Source organism: Notothenia rossii (assembly GCF_949606895.1).
Source record: "Notothenia rossii genome assembly, chromosome: 6".
In the NCBI taxonomy this organism is placed as follows: Eukaryota; Metazoa; Chordata; class Actinopteri; order Perciformes; family Nototheniidae; genus Notothenia; species Notothenia rossii.
The window spans coordinates 3,586,201-3,601,614 of NC_136909.1; the positions used below are offsets into that span (position 1 = coordinate 3,586,201).

The window sequence follows — 15,414 nt, forward strand, 5'->3', positions numbered from 1 at the left end:
CCGAGTGGAGGCTGGCTTGACCGCAGTTAGTTTAGCATACTCAGCCCGACTCAGCCTGGTTGTTCCTGGCCCTAGAACCACGATTTTATGGGGCCATTACATCACCAGAAGTCCCAATTTAAGGGGTCATTTCTCCCCCCAAAAACTGTTTACTCACTATATCAACAGCCCCACCAAAAATATTTTCCACCAGCCGCCACTGGTAGCCAGCCAGAAACTGTTGAACATGTTTTACTGCATTGCAGGAAATATAGTAGAAATGACACTGAAGAAAGCAAAATATCATGACTTTTCGATATCAGGGCTGTTAGGGAAAACGTCAGGCAATATATATTGTGAAATTATTACGTTTCTAAGATAAATGGATACATTTAAATTAATCTAGAGTTTTATTTCTTTTTTCTTTTATTTCCTTTGTTTTTGTTTATTATGTTTCTGCATAGTCTCTTGTCCGCACTCCAGTCCAGTTGGTGGCGGTAATGCCAACCGCCAATAAACACCAAAGACGAAGAAGAAGAAGAAGAAGAAGTGAAGTTCCCAGATATTTGTAACCTGAATCGAGGAGGCGTCTCGTCGCTACGGTTCTCTCTCTGTGTGTTTCTGAGAAAGTATGTGTGAGCTCCAGCACTACTGATCCATCATCTGTGTAGCTGGATAAACCTCCGAATGGACTCTTTGCTCTTTTTTTCTGGAGCGTTTACCTCGAACTATAGGAGCTAGCTTAGCATGCTAGCTAAAAACACGTTAGCAACACTAGTCAGATTGAGAGTTTGATGAAGAGAGAAACGGTGTGTTTAACGGAGTTTGCAGGAAAAGGTGATCTAGTAAACATGAGTGAAGTCCAAATGCTGTTGTCGTTGAAGAAGCAGCGACTCACTGCTGCTGTTGAAGATATATTTGCTCTGTTTGAAAAAACGATTGCAGAGCATGATGAGGAGCTGTCTCTTTCCAAAGAGGAGAACGAGAGACTCCAGAAACTACTGGACGCTGTTTTACAGCCTCAGCTTCGGATACACAGAGCAGGTCTGTTCCCTTTACTCTTAATCAACACTTTAAACCAAGGGTGTCCAAAGTACGGCCCGGGGGCTGAATGCGGCCCGCTGGCCATTTTGAATTGGCCCTCAGCTAATTCAAAGTATAATGAAATATGGCCCACAAATGAAACTTGTGCTTTTCTTATATTGTACTTCTTAAATATAAATGTACAAATATATTACACATGGTATTCATGTATTAATATGCCCACTTTTAAAATAAATTCAGTCAATTCATGTTGATAACCTTTTCTAACAAATCTTAGTTGATACAAAAAAGTAGGGATGCTCCGGTCGATCGGTCGCCGATCGATATTGCCGATACTCACACTCTGCCGATCGATTGGTGTGTTGCTGCAGGTGGCAGCCGTGTGTGTGTAAACTGCCCCGCCCCCTCGCACACAGACGGGGGAGAGAGATCTCGTCTGATCGAAAATACATCATATACGCATTTGTTTGTCTTTTTGCATATTATAAATGAGTTGGCGACACTAATATAATGTATTTGTAGCAATAATACATGACATATATTTTTTAAATGTCTCCAGTACCGATAAAAAGACCAATAACGTTGGAGCTTAACGGCGCATAAAACACACGTGATGACGTCACCAACGAATCGATGACTGAATTAGTTGGCAACTAATTTGGTAATCGATTAAGTCGATTAGTTGTTGCACCCCTAAAGACTATCAAATATAAAATATTTCTTGTAAATGTCAAAAAACATTAATGCAGGGGTAAACAGGGAAAACTCCCGGTATTCCCAATGGCCAGTCCGCCCCTGGGGATGGGTATCAATAAGGTTGTAACGGTACTACTACTTTAGTCGATACCGCTTATCAATCCGGTCCTTTAGCGATAAAAAAGGTAAATGAACTAAACAAATTGTAAATAATGTGAACTTACAGAACTGTAAAAAAACAAGTATGTACTGCAAAAATACAGTAGTACAGAGCAACACAGGTGGGGCATACAGGTATGCTGCAAAAGTCCTAACGGTTCTTCTGGAGGAAGATTAAGGTATACATAACATACCTGACGTGGAAACGTTACTCGTGGATGGGGCTACAGAGCTACCAGAAAGACAATCGAAAACGGTGCATTTCTCCGTCTGAATGAAGTGCGCTTTTACAAGATGTTTAGATAAATTGCTCGTGTTACCGTCCTTAAATGCTAAACTCTTATTGCTCTTTTGACAACGAGCATTGTCCACTTCAAGACGGGTAAAGTTTAACCACACCTTGGAGCGCTTAGTTCTCTCTGCCATCTCTGCCGTGTGTGTGTGTGTTGCATGCATGTAGCAGCTGAGTGTGTAAACCGCCCCGCCCCCTCACACACAGACAGGGGAGAGAGAGAGATCTCGTCTGGATTGGAAAGATCGAAAATACATTGTAGACACATTTTTTGGTCTCATTGCATATTAGAAACGGAGTTGGCACAACTAAAACTGCAATATCATCTTTATGTAGCAATAATACATATGACATATATTTTTTTAAATGCCCCAGTACTAATAATAATACATTTTATTTCAAAGTGCTTTTCCAGGTGCTCAAAGACGCTTTACAGTGGTATGATAAAACATGTTAAAATAGAATAAAGAATAGAAATTTTAAAAAAAAGTATATATATATATATATATTAAAACAGCAACACAGCATAATTCACAAATTTAAAAGCCAGTCTGAAGAGGCGTGTTTTGGTCAGTGTTTTGAAAGTGGGGGGGTCGGTGCAGTCTCTGATGTGTTGTGGAAGGGAGTTCCAGAGTGTAGGGGCAGCGATGGAGAAGGCTCTGTCCCCCCAGGTTCGGAGCTTGTACTGTACTGATAAAAAGGCCGATAGCGTCGGAGCTTAACAGTACCACGGTCTTTAATAATTCAGCCCCGGGGCTCGGTACCAGGCATGGGCGGTATCATTTTTTTCATACCGTCATACCTTGCTGACATCATACCGTGGTATACGGTATATGACGGTATCAGTCCCAATTTAAGGGGTAATTTCTCCTCACTATTTCTTACTCACTATATCAACAGCCAGCCCCACCAAAAATATTTTCCATCAGCCGACACTGACGGTATGACTTGGGTCGACTTGAGTGAGGTGGCGTTCGGCGGCATATAGATGTTTCGAACGGTATATTATATGTTCGGTGTAAAATGCAGCCCGAGCCGGTAGACGCTCGCAAAGTGCCGCGACGTGCGCGCAAGTGCAAAACAAGGGCTGCATACATGACACATTGTACAAATGGCACATTTTGAGATCGGATACAGGACGCGTTTGTAGATGTCCGACGTTGTTTCCATAGTGAGCTAAGTTAACAATATATCATCATACATAAACATTTTCCGGGAGTAAATACTTGACTTATGTAAACTGTGTTCGTTATTCTCCCGTCCAGGAGAGAAGCTTTAAAAGGAGACTAAATGGAGTCTCTGTGAAAGTTCAATTGGGTACTTTAATTAAAAAAGGCGCGGGTTGGTCACAAGCATGATATTGTTCAGTCAGACAAACAGCTGTGATCCGCTCCTCGTTAGGGAAGACAAGAGTTGGATCTCTCCTCCGGTGCTGTTATATATCCTCTGCTGGCTCCTCCCCGCCTGCTGGCTCGCCTCGTCTCCAATGTCCGTTGTTGCATTTCAACAGAGGATAGGTTCTTTTCACATCCAATATATGCTCAACACGCCTTTTCTCCTCATATTCTCTTTCATCACTTTTCATTTAACACATTCTAAACGCTGTAATCAATACTCTAAAAAATACTTCTCGGCTCGTTTGGTTTCCGGTCATTCCGGATGTTGTCACATGCTACTCTCGTCTGTAAACAATAATGTATTCAAATAAACTGTACCTTCATTTAATATTCAGCATGGTAGTATCTCGACATCTATAGTTGTAGTGTTAAATCAGTAGGCTTCGGTTTGCACCACTCCATATCATTTCGCTACTAAATTCACCTCTTTAGGAAATCGTATATTAGCCACATGCTACATGCGTAGATGAAGGATTTTCAGAATAAAAGCTTAACTGCTTGTGCACAAGAATTTCTGGTTTTTCAGTATAAAAGAGCATTAAAACTGACGGCAGTTTTAAACTACATTTCCCCATTAAAACATTGATTTTAATTTCTAACACTTATTGAATAAAGTTTGCTATATTCACTAACTAGTTTGGCAATATTATTCCGTGCATGTGTTAAAAACCTTATTTCCATTTGATTCATTGGATTACTCGCGTGAATGTTTAGAACGTAAATGCTTTCGTTTTTAAAACCGTCCGACCTCGACTACAAAACCATCAACCAGTTGCATAGGATTAAAAAATGTCAACACTCACTCACCCCGTCTTAAACATTCCCAAAGAAGTGCCTCCGTCTCTCGTTGAGCTGGATGAAGTCACTGGCGACAAGTAAACCCAAAATAGTCCCAAACAGGCGCAGAGGCATTTTTCTTTTTTACTAGTTGTCCGAGTTCGGGGCCGGCAAATGCTGCCGCCATCTTGCTCAGCTCAGCTCTGTGCTGAGCTCTGAGAGCGGGAAAGACGGACTGCCCTCTGCTGGCGCGTGCTGTCCATTACAACCAATGTCGTCCCTGTCAATCTATGATTTGGCGCACAGTCTGTGACGTCACGGTATTGAAAATCATACCGACGGTATTTCGAAATACCCTGGTATACCGTAATACCGTCATACCGCCCAAGCCTACTCGGTACCCATCCCTATTTGTTATAGCAAACAAGTAAGCCTCCGAGTCCAGTGATAAGGAAATTCAACTTTGCAGTGGATATACATAACTCTGGTTCTATCAACTACGCCGCCTGGAACAGATTAAAAATGTCCACGTAAGAGTTTAGTACCGTTCTCCATGTGTTTTTCCCTGCCACTTATTTTCATGTTTCACATAGGTTCATGTAAGCACTGCAGCAGTCTAAGGCCCGCCCAAAATGCTCTCATTGGTTGGAACGTGATAATAACACGTTAACTTGTTCAGCCCTACTATTCATTCATTCATTCTGTTTCTCTGTACAAAAAGGGACAGAGCAGACTCTTTCTGCTGAGGAGACTGAGGTCTTTCGGGGTGCAGGGGTCACTCTTTCACACATTTTATCACTCTGTTTTGGCATCATAACCATTTTCTATGGGGCAGCAGCATCTCGGCTGCTGACAGGAAGAGACTGTACCGACTGGTAAGGAAGGCCAGCTCTGTCCTGAGGAGTCCTCTGGACACTGTGGAGGTGGTGGGAGACAGGAGAATGGCAGCCAAGCTGTCCTCCCTGGTGGACAATGTGTCCCAGCCCCTCCAGGACACCCTGTCCTCACTGTGCAGCTCCTTCAGCGACAGACTGCTGCACCTCCGCTGTCTCGCGGAGAGATACCGCAGGTCCTTCTGTCCTGCAGCTGTTAGACTATACAACCAGCACAGCCCCTAGTAGAACCCCCCCTCGACACATCACAGACCATCACACCCCTTGCTGTTAACCTGTTAAGCCCTGAGCCTGTTTTTCAGGCTCGAAAATGACACTCCCAGAACAAATTACTATAACTTAACTTCTAAAAGGGGTAAATTAATAATCTTTTTTCTCAAAGCAATGATAAACCTGTGAGTTGGATGTAGAAAAGTCAGAATCAATATTTTATTTAAAAGTAAACTCAGATTGAACATAGTAAAAAAAAATTTAAAAAAAATTTGAGTGTCCGTCCAAAAACCCCCAATACTTATTACATTACATTGAGCTGGCGGTTTTATCCAAAGCGACTTACAATAAGTGCGTTCGACCAACAAAATACAAACTTGAAGAAAACAGAATCATATAAGTACATCAGGTTTCATAGAGCTAAAACATTTCAAGTGCTACTCAACCGGCTTTAGATAAGCCAGTCCTTTATTAGTAGAGTGCTTTTTTAATAGTTCTATCACTCGAAGTGGAGTTGAAAGAGATGAGTTTTCAGTCTGCGCCGGAAGATGTGTAAGCCTTCTGCTGTCCTGATGTCAATGGGGAGCTCATTCCACCATTTTGGAGCCAGGATAGCAAACCCACGTGTTTTTGCTGATGGGAACATGGGCTCCCCTCGCAGTGCGGGTGCAGCTAGCTGTTTGGCCGATGCAGAGCGGAGTGCACGTGCTGGGGTGTAAAGTTTAACCATGTCCTGAATGTAGGAAGGGCCAGATCCATTCACAGCATGGTACGCAAGTACCAGTGTCTTGAAGTGGATTCTAGCAGTTACCGGAAGCCAGTGAAGGGAGCGGAGGAGCGGCGTGGTGTGGGAGAATTTAGGAAGGTTGAAGACCAGACGAGCAGCTGCATTCTGGATGAGCTGCAGAGGTCGGATGGCACATGCAGGTAGACCAGCCAGGAGGGAGTTGCAGTAGTCTAGGCGTGAGATGACGAGAGCCTGGACCAGAACCTGCGTCGCTTTCTGGGTCAGCTGGGGACGTATCCTCCTGATGTTCTAAAGCGTGTATCTGCAGCAGCGGGTTGTAGCAGCGATGTTTGCAGTGAAGGACAGTTTGTTATCTAGGGTCACACCCAGATTCCTTGCAGTCTGAGTCGGGGAAACAACAGAGGTGCTGATGTTGATTGTTAGGTCAAGAGTGGGACAATCTTTTCCCGGAAGGAAAAGCAGTTCAGTCTTGTCAAGGTGGAGCTTGAGGTGGTGAGCAGACATCCACCGAGAGATGTCTGCTAGACAAGCAGAGATGCGTGCGACGACCTGGGTCTCTCAGCGGGGAAAGGACAGAATTAATTGGGTGTCGTCAGCGTAGCAGTGGTATGAAAAACCATGCGGGCTAATGACTGATCCGAGCGAGTTTGTGTACAGGGAGAAAAGGAGGGGACCGAGAACAGAGCCCTGAGGGACCCCTGTAGTTAATTGACAAGGGTCGGACTCTGACCCTCTCCAAGTTACCCTTTAGGTGCGCTCTTTGAGGTATGAGGTGAGGAGGGAAAGTGCAGAGCCTGAATCTCCAAGTTCTTGGAGAGTGCGAAGGAGGATCTGATGATTCACCGTGTTGAATGCAGCAGACAGGTCCAGAAGGATGATGACAGAGGAGAGGGAGGCTGCTTTAGCCGTGTGCAGTTCCTGACTTATAGTGAAAACCACCCTGGAATGATGGGTTAGTAGACTAAAAGCTTTAGGAATCCAAACTATAACATATAAGTACCCTGTATCAAGATTGATGGAAAACAAGTGACATTTAACCTTTTTAGAGAGATTTCGAAAAATAAACCCACTTCTTGGATAATCTGGGCTGATTATCTCTGGCCCCTCTCGGTCGATTTTGATGATTGACACCTTTTTTGAACTGTTAGAGCCAATAGAATTTAGGGGGAGTTCCTAAAGCCACCTACACGTTACCATTGAGGAATGAAAGTGATGCGGCGCACGCAGCTTGCCCAAACCGAAAGCTATGTTACGCTCTGAAAACTGAAAACTAGGTTATAGCCATAAATATGATGATAGATTATCAGTAATCATTTCAAAGTGATACAGACACATTGGATTAACCTTCAGCACCGTTCTTATGCGATTTAATGCCATGGATCAAAACTTTTGATCAGAAAACAGCAACGGTAAGACGTATTTGCCGTTTTGGCTACCTAAAGCTAAGTTGTGTGTTGTCTGGTTTATCCTTCACTGCCCTGAGTTTTGCTCGCAAACTGATGATACTTGTATAATTGGAATCTGTGGAAGCTTTCATGTGATATCTTGTTTGTGCAGATCCGATGAAGTATAACATGTCTACCATGAGTTATGTGCTAAGTGCGTTAGCACTCTTTCACTTAGTGCTAACTCAGAGGCTTGGCATTAGACTTGTGTTTTGTTTCGGTAAAAATTGTTCATATCATCAGGTAGCTGAGTTTCTTCCCGTTAAGTGGGTATGACACATTCATAGTTTGTTAAATGTTTAGAAGCCCTCAGACGCTGTTTCTTGCAAGATGTTGCGGGAGCCCCCGTCCCCGGTTACATTGCAATATGTGCAATATATATTTATGCTGTTAATAACTGTGCAATATATAGCTGGCTGCTAAATCCTAAGAACTGTTACAGGATGTGTGTTTTGTAAATTGTCTAACTTTTTATTATTTTTTTAATTATATTTTTAATTATATCATAACTTTTTGTTTTTACTTTAATACTTTTGACAAATAATCAAGAAACATCATAAATAAAACACTGACAGGGAAAATGTTATGGCAGTATCATTACTTTTACATATTTACATATTCGTTTGAATGCAGGATTTTTATTTGTAACAGAGTATTACCATTCTATAGGCGTAGTGTATCTGTGAACGATGCCAAATACAATTCCTTGTTTACATTGCAGCTAGTGCTAAACCAGAAGAAAAACCCCTTTTTCATTTTTAACTGGAAGTGGAAAGGGGCTGGGCTACATGAGGTGAATTGAGACAACACAAATACACAATAGGTGGGACTAAGAAAGATGATATGAAAATATAAAAACAAAGGTATTAATTAGGGCTGCAAAATGTCTCCCATTGTAATGGTGATTCGATTTTTAAATGCTAACACTTAACAGTTTTTTCTGACTGTGTGCTTCATGTTTCCTACAGACGTCCAGCTGCTGGTGGTGGTTCAAGGAGAGGTTCTCCCTGAGCAGCAGGAGTGGAGCACCAGTCTAGACCAGGAGGACCCAGAGCCCCCCCCACAACAGGAGGAACTCGGGATCAGTCAGGATGGAGGGCAGCTTCAGGAGCTGGAGGAGGATGATATCACCAAGTCCACTTTCAGTCCTGACCCTGTGAAGAGTGAAGATGACAAAGAGAAACCTCAGTCCTCACAGCCTCATCAAAGACAAACTGAACACATGGAAACAGAAGCTGATGGAGATGACTGTCGAGGACCAGAACCAGCCAGGATCTCAGATCCAGAGAGCGGTTTACAACAAAAGACTGGAGACTCTTCTGAACCTGACACTGAACACATTGCTGATTGGAAGGAGACCAGAGAACCTGCTTCAGGCTCAAACTCAGTGAAAAATAGACAAGAATCTGTCAATGATTCATGCCGTAGTGCTGAAAATAAACCATTCAGCTGCTCAGTCTGTAAGAAAGCTTTTACATATAGAAGAAATATTCAGCGACACATGAGAGTCCACACACGAGAGAAACCAATCAGAAGCCCAGTCTGTAAGAAATCTTTTTCACAGAGTGGAAGTTTAAAGGAACACACAAAAATCCATAAAGGAGACAAAGCCTTTAGCTGCTCATTTTGTACCAAATCTTTTGCATTTAGTGACAGTTTTAAAAAACACATGAGAGTCCACACAGGAGAGAAACCATACAGATGCTCAGTCTGTAAGAAACCTTTTTCACAGAGTGGAAGTTTAAAGGAACACATGAGAATCCACACAGGAGAGAAACCATACAGATGCTCAGTCTGTAAGAAAGCTTTTTCACGGAATAGAAGTTTAAAGGAACACATGAGAGTCCACACAGGAGAGGAAATATATAGCTGCAATGTTTGTGACAAAAGATTTAAATGGTGTAGTGATTTAAAAAGACACAAGTGTGTTGGTCGTCAGTCCTCACAGCTTAATGAAATTCAAACTGAGGATAACGGAGAGGCAGAGCCTCCAATCAGTAGCTCAGCTGAACACATGGAAACAGAAGCTGATGGAAAAGACAATGAATAAGCCTTATGACAGTTCACACATGAGAGACATCTGTCTGACTGGATTAACATTGTTGCACAACATTCATATAAGACTTAAATGAACTCCATCTTTATCGACATAAGTGGACAATATTTTTAATGTTTTTGTCATACTGATTTTCTGATTTATACGTAAACCACTGACTGTTGATTAACCATTTTATTTTAGATTGAGAGCTCCAAGTTTCCATATTGAGATACAGTGGGGCAAAACAGTATTTATTCAGCCACCAATTGTGCAAGTTCTCCCACTTAAAAAGATGAGAGACAAAATGAGATTTTAAAAAATCCAGAAAATCACATTGTCTGATTTTTAAAGAATTTATTTGCAAATTATGATGGAAAATAAGTATTTGGTCAATAGCAGAAGTTCATCTCAATACTTTGTTATATACCCTTTGTTGGCAATGACAGAGGTCAAACGTTTTCTGTAAGTCTTCACAAGGTTTTCACACACTGTTGCTGGTATTTTGGCCCATTCCTCCATGCAGATCTCCTCTAGAGCAGTGATGTTTTGGGGCTGTCGCTGGGCAACACGGACTTTCAACTCCCTCCAAAGATTCTCTATGGGGTTGAGATCTGGAGACTGGCTAGGCCACTCCAGGACCTTGAAATGCTTCTTTGTTGAACGGGCGGTGTGTTTGGGATCATTGTCATGCTGAAAGACCCAGCCACGTTTCCTCTTCAATGCCCTTGCTGATGGAAGGAGGTTGTCACTCAAAATCTCACGATACATGGCCCAATTAATTCTTTCCTTTACACGGATCAGTCGTCCTGGTCCCTTTGCAGAACAACAGCCCCAAAGCATGATGTCCCCCCCCATGTTTCACAGTAGGTGTTCTTTGGATGCAAATCAGCATTCTTTCTCCTCCAAACACGTCTAGTTGAGTTTTTACCAAAAAGTTCTATTTTGGTTTCATCTGACCATATGACATTCTCCCAATCCTCTTCTGGATCGTCTAAATGCTCTCTAGCAAACTTCAGACGGGCCTGGACATGTACTGGCTTAAGCAGGGGGACACGTCTGGCACTGCAGGATTTGAGTCCCTGGCGGCGTAGTGTGTTACTGATGGTAGCCTTTGTTACTTTGGTCCCAGCTCTCTGCAGGTCATTGACTAGGTCCCCCCCGTGTGGTTCTGGGATCTTTGCTCACCGTTCTTGTTTCTCATTTTGACCCCACGGGGTGAGATCTTGCGTGGAGCCCCAGATCGAGGGAGATTATCAGTGGTCTTGTATGTCTTCCATTTTCTAATAATTGCTCCCACAGTTGATTTCTTCACACCAAGCTGCTTACCTATTGCAGATTCAGTCTTCCCAGCCTGGTGCAGGTCTACAATTTTGTTTCTTTGACAGCTCTTTGGTCTTGGCCATAGTGGAGTTTGGAGTGTGACTGTTTGAGGTTGTGGACAGGTGTCTTTTATACTGATAACGAGTTCAAACAGGTGCCATTAATACAGTTAACAAGTGGAGGACAGAGGAGGCTCTTGTTTGTAGGTGACCAAATACTTATTTTACCGAGGAATTGACCAATTCATTCATTAAAAATCCTACAATGTGATTTCCTGGATTATTTCCCCCCATTCTGTCTCTCATAGTTGACGTGTACCTAGGATGAAAATTACAGGTCTCTCTCATCTTTTTAAGTGGGAGAACTTGCACAATTCGTGGCTGACTAAATACTTTTTTGCCCCACTGTATGGGATGATTCGATGTATTGTTCTTTATTTCTAAATGTTTTGTATCATTGCTATCCTGTTAATGAGACCTGTTTTACATAAATGTACCTGTTATCTGATTGTTTTTGGTTCTGTAACTGTAAGGAAATAAATTTGCCTATTTTGTATCCTGATGACCTAATGCCGTTACATGTAATACGTTGCTCCCTAAGCCTGATTTCACCCACCTGCAACCGATTTGCTAATAATGACAAATTTTCATTTCTTTGACCCCCGGCCGGAAGTCCCCGGAGTTGGGGAGCAGTAGAAGCTGCTGGGAGTCTCAGCAGCTTCTACTGAAGCCTTCCGAGTAAATCGCCAGAACGCCGACACCTCCTCATCTCCACCGCTCCCATGTTTTCTTTTGTGTTGCCATAAGTTAGTCTCTCTGCGTTTGTGTGCTGGGCTAATGCTAATAATGCTAATGCGAGGATAATAAAATGGCGGCTTCACAACATTTGTTGGGAGTTTTACGGGCCGTGGTTTGCAATCCGCCCAGCCAATCAGAAATAGGAACCTTTTTCTCCCACGAAAGTATCTGCTCTCTAGCAGGGACTGAAAAGGGGGTAAAAATGGTTCTGATGAACTAATTTAGTTCAGGGGGCTTTTTGGTGTGAAGGCAAATATATCTGAGTTCTGATGAACTATTGTGGGAAAAGTACTCCGGTGTGAACGCGCCAAATAATGTTTATGAAATGAGAGCTTCACTCAGTTTTTTTGTTGTCCAAACGACGCACACAGAGCAATACGTCTTCTTTCCAGCAGATGGCATAAATGTTACATCATCCAGTTCAACTGTCATCCACATATTAATGATTCAAAACAGCAATGTGTAAGATATGGCTAGTAATTGACTATTTCAACAGAATGTGAAGAGTTTACAGTCTTGAGGCCATGTCCAATATGTTTATGTTTTGTTTGATTAAATCTACTGAAATGAGCATTCAATGACTAAATTATTCTTAATTACTGTCATTACATCATGGGTTGGCATTGCAATATTAGAATGCATAGAACCCAACTTTATTTCTTCTAAGTTGCGGGTGTTCATTGTTTAGAAGTCCGCTGTGTTTCATCCAAGCTTCTACTTCGTGCTCCGATGATGCTGAAAGTATCTGTTGTATGCTTTACCTGCTCCAGTAACACAAGTGTAATTCACTGGACAGAGACAAGAGATAGTGGATGGATCCAGAGGAGAACCAGAAGATAGTCCGTATAGAGCCTTCAGGTTCTGAAAATCATCAGGGATAGAGCTAGAAAAAAACTCCAACAACCTGAATAGAGCTAGAAGATAGCCAGTACAAAGCCAAGAAAGACCCAGTAGAAAGACAGGAAGGAGCCAAAAGAGTTTGTTTTGCTCTAATATTCAATTTCTTCTCTTATTATATTATAACTTCCTATCTCAACATGTATCCTTCTTTACAATTAAAAAAAACATTACATTTTTGCTGCCAATGATTGAGATTGTTTCACAGCTTTCTCTTAAATATTTTGACTTTTTTCTTTACATATAGATTACATAGGAGGAACAACGCGACCCACTCTACTGGATCCTGCTTTTAGATGCATGCAAACATCTGGCTTTATCCATACTCCTGCAGTTGTATTGTTCTGGATTCATAGTGAAATGTATTAGATGTTCCATCTTCACTGTTATTGTTATGTATTTTATATAAAGTGAAATACCCATAAAAAAAGTCAGAAAATAAAAGAGACTCACTTAAGGAAAAAGGTTCTGAACCAGTGAGAGTTTTTCATTTGCACATTATTATTCTTTCACAGCTAGAAATATTCAAGCAGAAAAATCAGTGCCTGTTAAATCAAAGGGAAAGCAATCATCTAAGACAATATTTGTGAAGCGGATAAGATCAACTCAGCGTACAAGACACATCAATCCTGTGATGTTTGGTCGTAATCCAGGCTCTACAGTAGTCATCCTGCGAAAAAGTATTTTTGAAAGACTGCTGGGAGCACAATTAGACACATTTAACAAGTTTTGGATGGATTGGTGATGTTAAAGCAGCAAGTATAGGTTTGAATACAATACAGCCCCACAGCTCCAATCTCGTCCATTCCACCCTGGTTATTCCCAATACCAAGGGTAAACCTCAATATACAAAAAGAGTTGAAGGAAAGAAAGAACTACTACCAGTATGGCGCATAGTCCAGAATTATTTTGCAAGATATCACTCAGACTCAACAATCACATTTACAGATGGCTCCAAAGATCCAGAGACAGGGCGTGCAGGGGCAGCAGTTAATATCCCAGTGAGTAATATACATATAAAGAAAAGGGTAACAGACCATGTGTCAGTATCAAGCGGCACATTCTGGGGAAGAGCCGGGACGCCAATGCGGAAGTGCCTCAAACTGCAGTTCATCTAGTGGCCAGTAGGAGCAGTCTGCAGAAGGGAGCAATTTCCATAGACCCCAATGTTAAAATGCCCAACTTTAGAGGAGAATTAAACATGTTTACATCGTGGTTCAAAAAACCATATTCTCTGTATAGTTAGATCCCCCCTTCATGAATATGGATTGTGGGGGCGAATCTTTTCTCAAGTCATCTGTTTAATTAATAGTAAGCCTTAAAGCTTTTGCATAAATTAGGGCGTGGTCACTTTGTAGGACATGTACATGCCTCACTGTCAGCTAACAGCAACTTGTCCACTCTGCTAGGCTACAACCATAGAGGCTACAACGTTGTAGTTACTGTACTTGACCCTTTAGCTTTAGCCGTGTTCGTGGTGATTGTGCCTTTTAGGGAATATTGTTACAAATACCAGACAATTACAATGTTGTGCTGTGCGCTTGAATGTACTATCAGAACTTCCAAGAAGTCTAAAATGATAATATTATACATGTCCCGTTCGCAGGTGTTTGTGTGCTTGTTAGCTTAGGTTGTTACTTATTAGCCAGCTAAGGACGTAACCCTTAATACTATATACATTTTAGTTTATGATTCAGCCTTGGGTAAGACTTTTATAGTCTATGGCTATGACGCCCATAATGCTAAACGGGAGCAAATGTTAATAGGGGACCCAATTATCCCAGTGGTGGCCGCCGGAGCTAACGGAGCCGCAGGGGGCTAGCTCAAGCCGGCGTCCCGGAGCTAGCCCACTGCGGCTCCGTTCGGTCCGGGGCCGGGCGGTGGAGTCCGTCTTTTCTTAACGTGTGAATGACAAGCATTAAGAATAACAAAACATAGCTAATTCTCTTGCAGATTGTCTCATTTGATAATGAATGTAACGTTTATATAGGGGAACTACACTGTTAGCAGTAACTTGGTATGCACGTATTTCATGTTAGCTTAGCTTCTTAGCCTGAGCTAGCTCTGTTTACTTCCAGTTTGGAGGCAGCAGGTCCCGCCTCGGCTCCGCCTCTTTGCCCTTATTTGGAGCAGGGGGGATTAGACTCTGACGTCGCTGTCAAGCCGTTAGTGGCCGACTCCGCCTACTAAGGGCTTCTCGGCAACTCTGCAGAATCCCATGGGTGATGTCACGGACACTACGTCCATTTATATATACAGTCTATGGTCAGTATACACCACAGATTTGTTGGCATTGGTATTGTCATTGAAATGGATAGAGGAGAAAGAAATACATAACAGTGTAATTGTATCTGACAGCTTTTCAGCATTATCGAGTATACGATCAGGCAGATCTTCATCTAGAATGGACATAATAAATGAAATATTTCTAATTTGATATAAAATGCAAATCAAAGGCATAGCAACTCGTTTCATCTGGGTTCCTGCTCATGTTGGTGTGGAGGGTAATGAACAGGTGGATATTCTGGCCAAACAAACACTCAGTATTACAAACACAGACATAGAAGTTCCACAACCATTCATACATAAATAAGCACAAACAACATAGCAAGAATATTGGGACGTTAGTGATACAGGAAGACATCTTTATAACATTTAAAGGTATGTGGGGGATGGAAGGAAGGTGGGGTTTAAAAGAATAATAATAATAATAATAATAATA

The 15,414-nt window shown here is 42.1% G+C and overlaps 1 protein-coding gene across 1 annotated transcript; it reads left to right on the forward strand.

Annotated features, from left to right (window-relative positions):
• Positions 1-521: 521 nt before the first annotated feature.
• On the forward strand, positions 522-12,373 carry LOC307044035 (uncharacterized protein). The gene is made up of 2 exons (XM_079689054.1): positions 522-1,023; positions 8,609-12,373. Exons 1-2 carry the CDS (start codon positions 774-776, stop codon positions 9,688-9,690), a joined length of 1,332 nt encoding a protein of 443 aa, XP_079545180.1. The 5' UTR covers positions 522-773; the 3' UTR covers positions 9,691-12,373.
• The last annotated feature ends 3,041 nt before the right edge of the window (positions 12,374-15,414 follow it).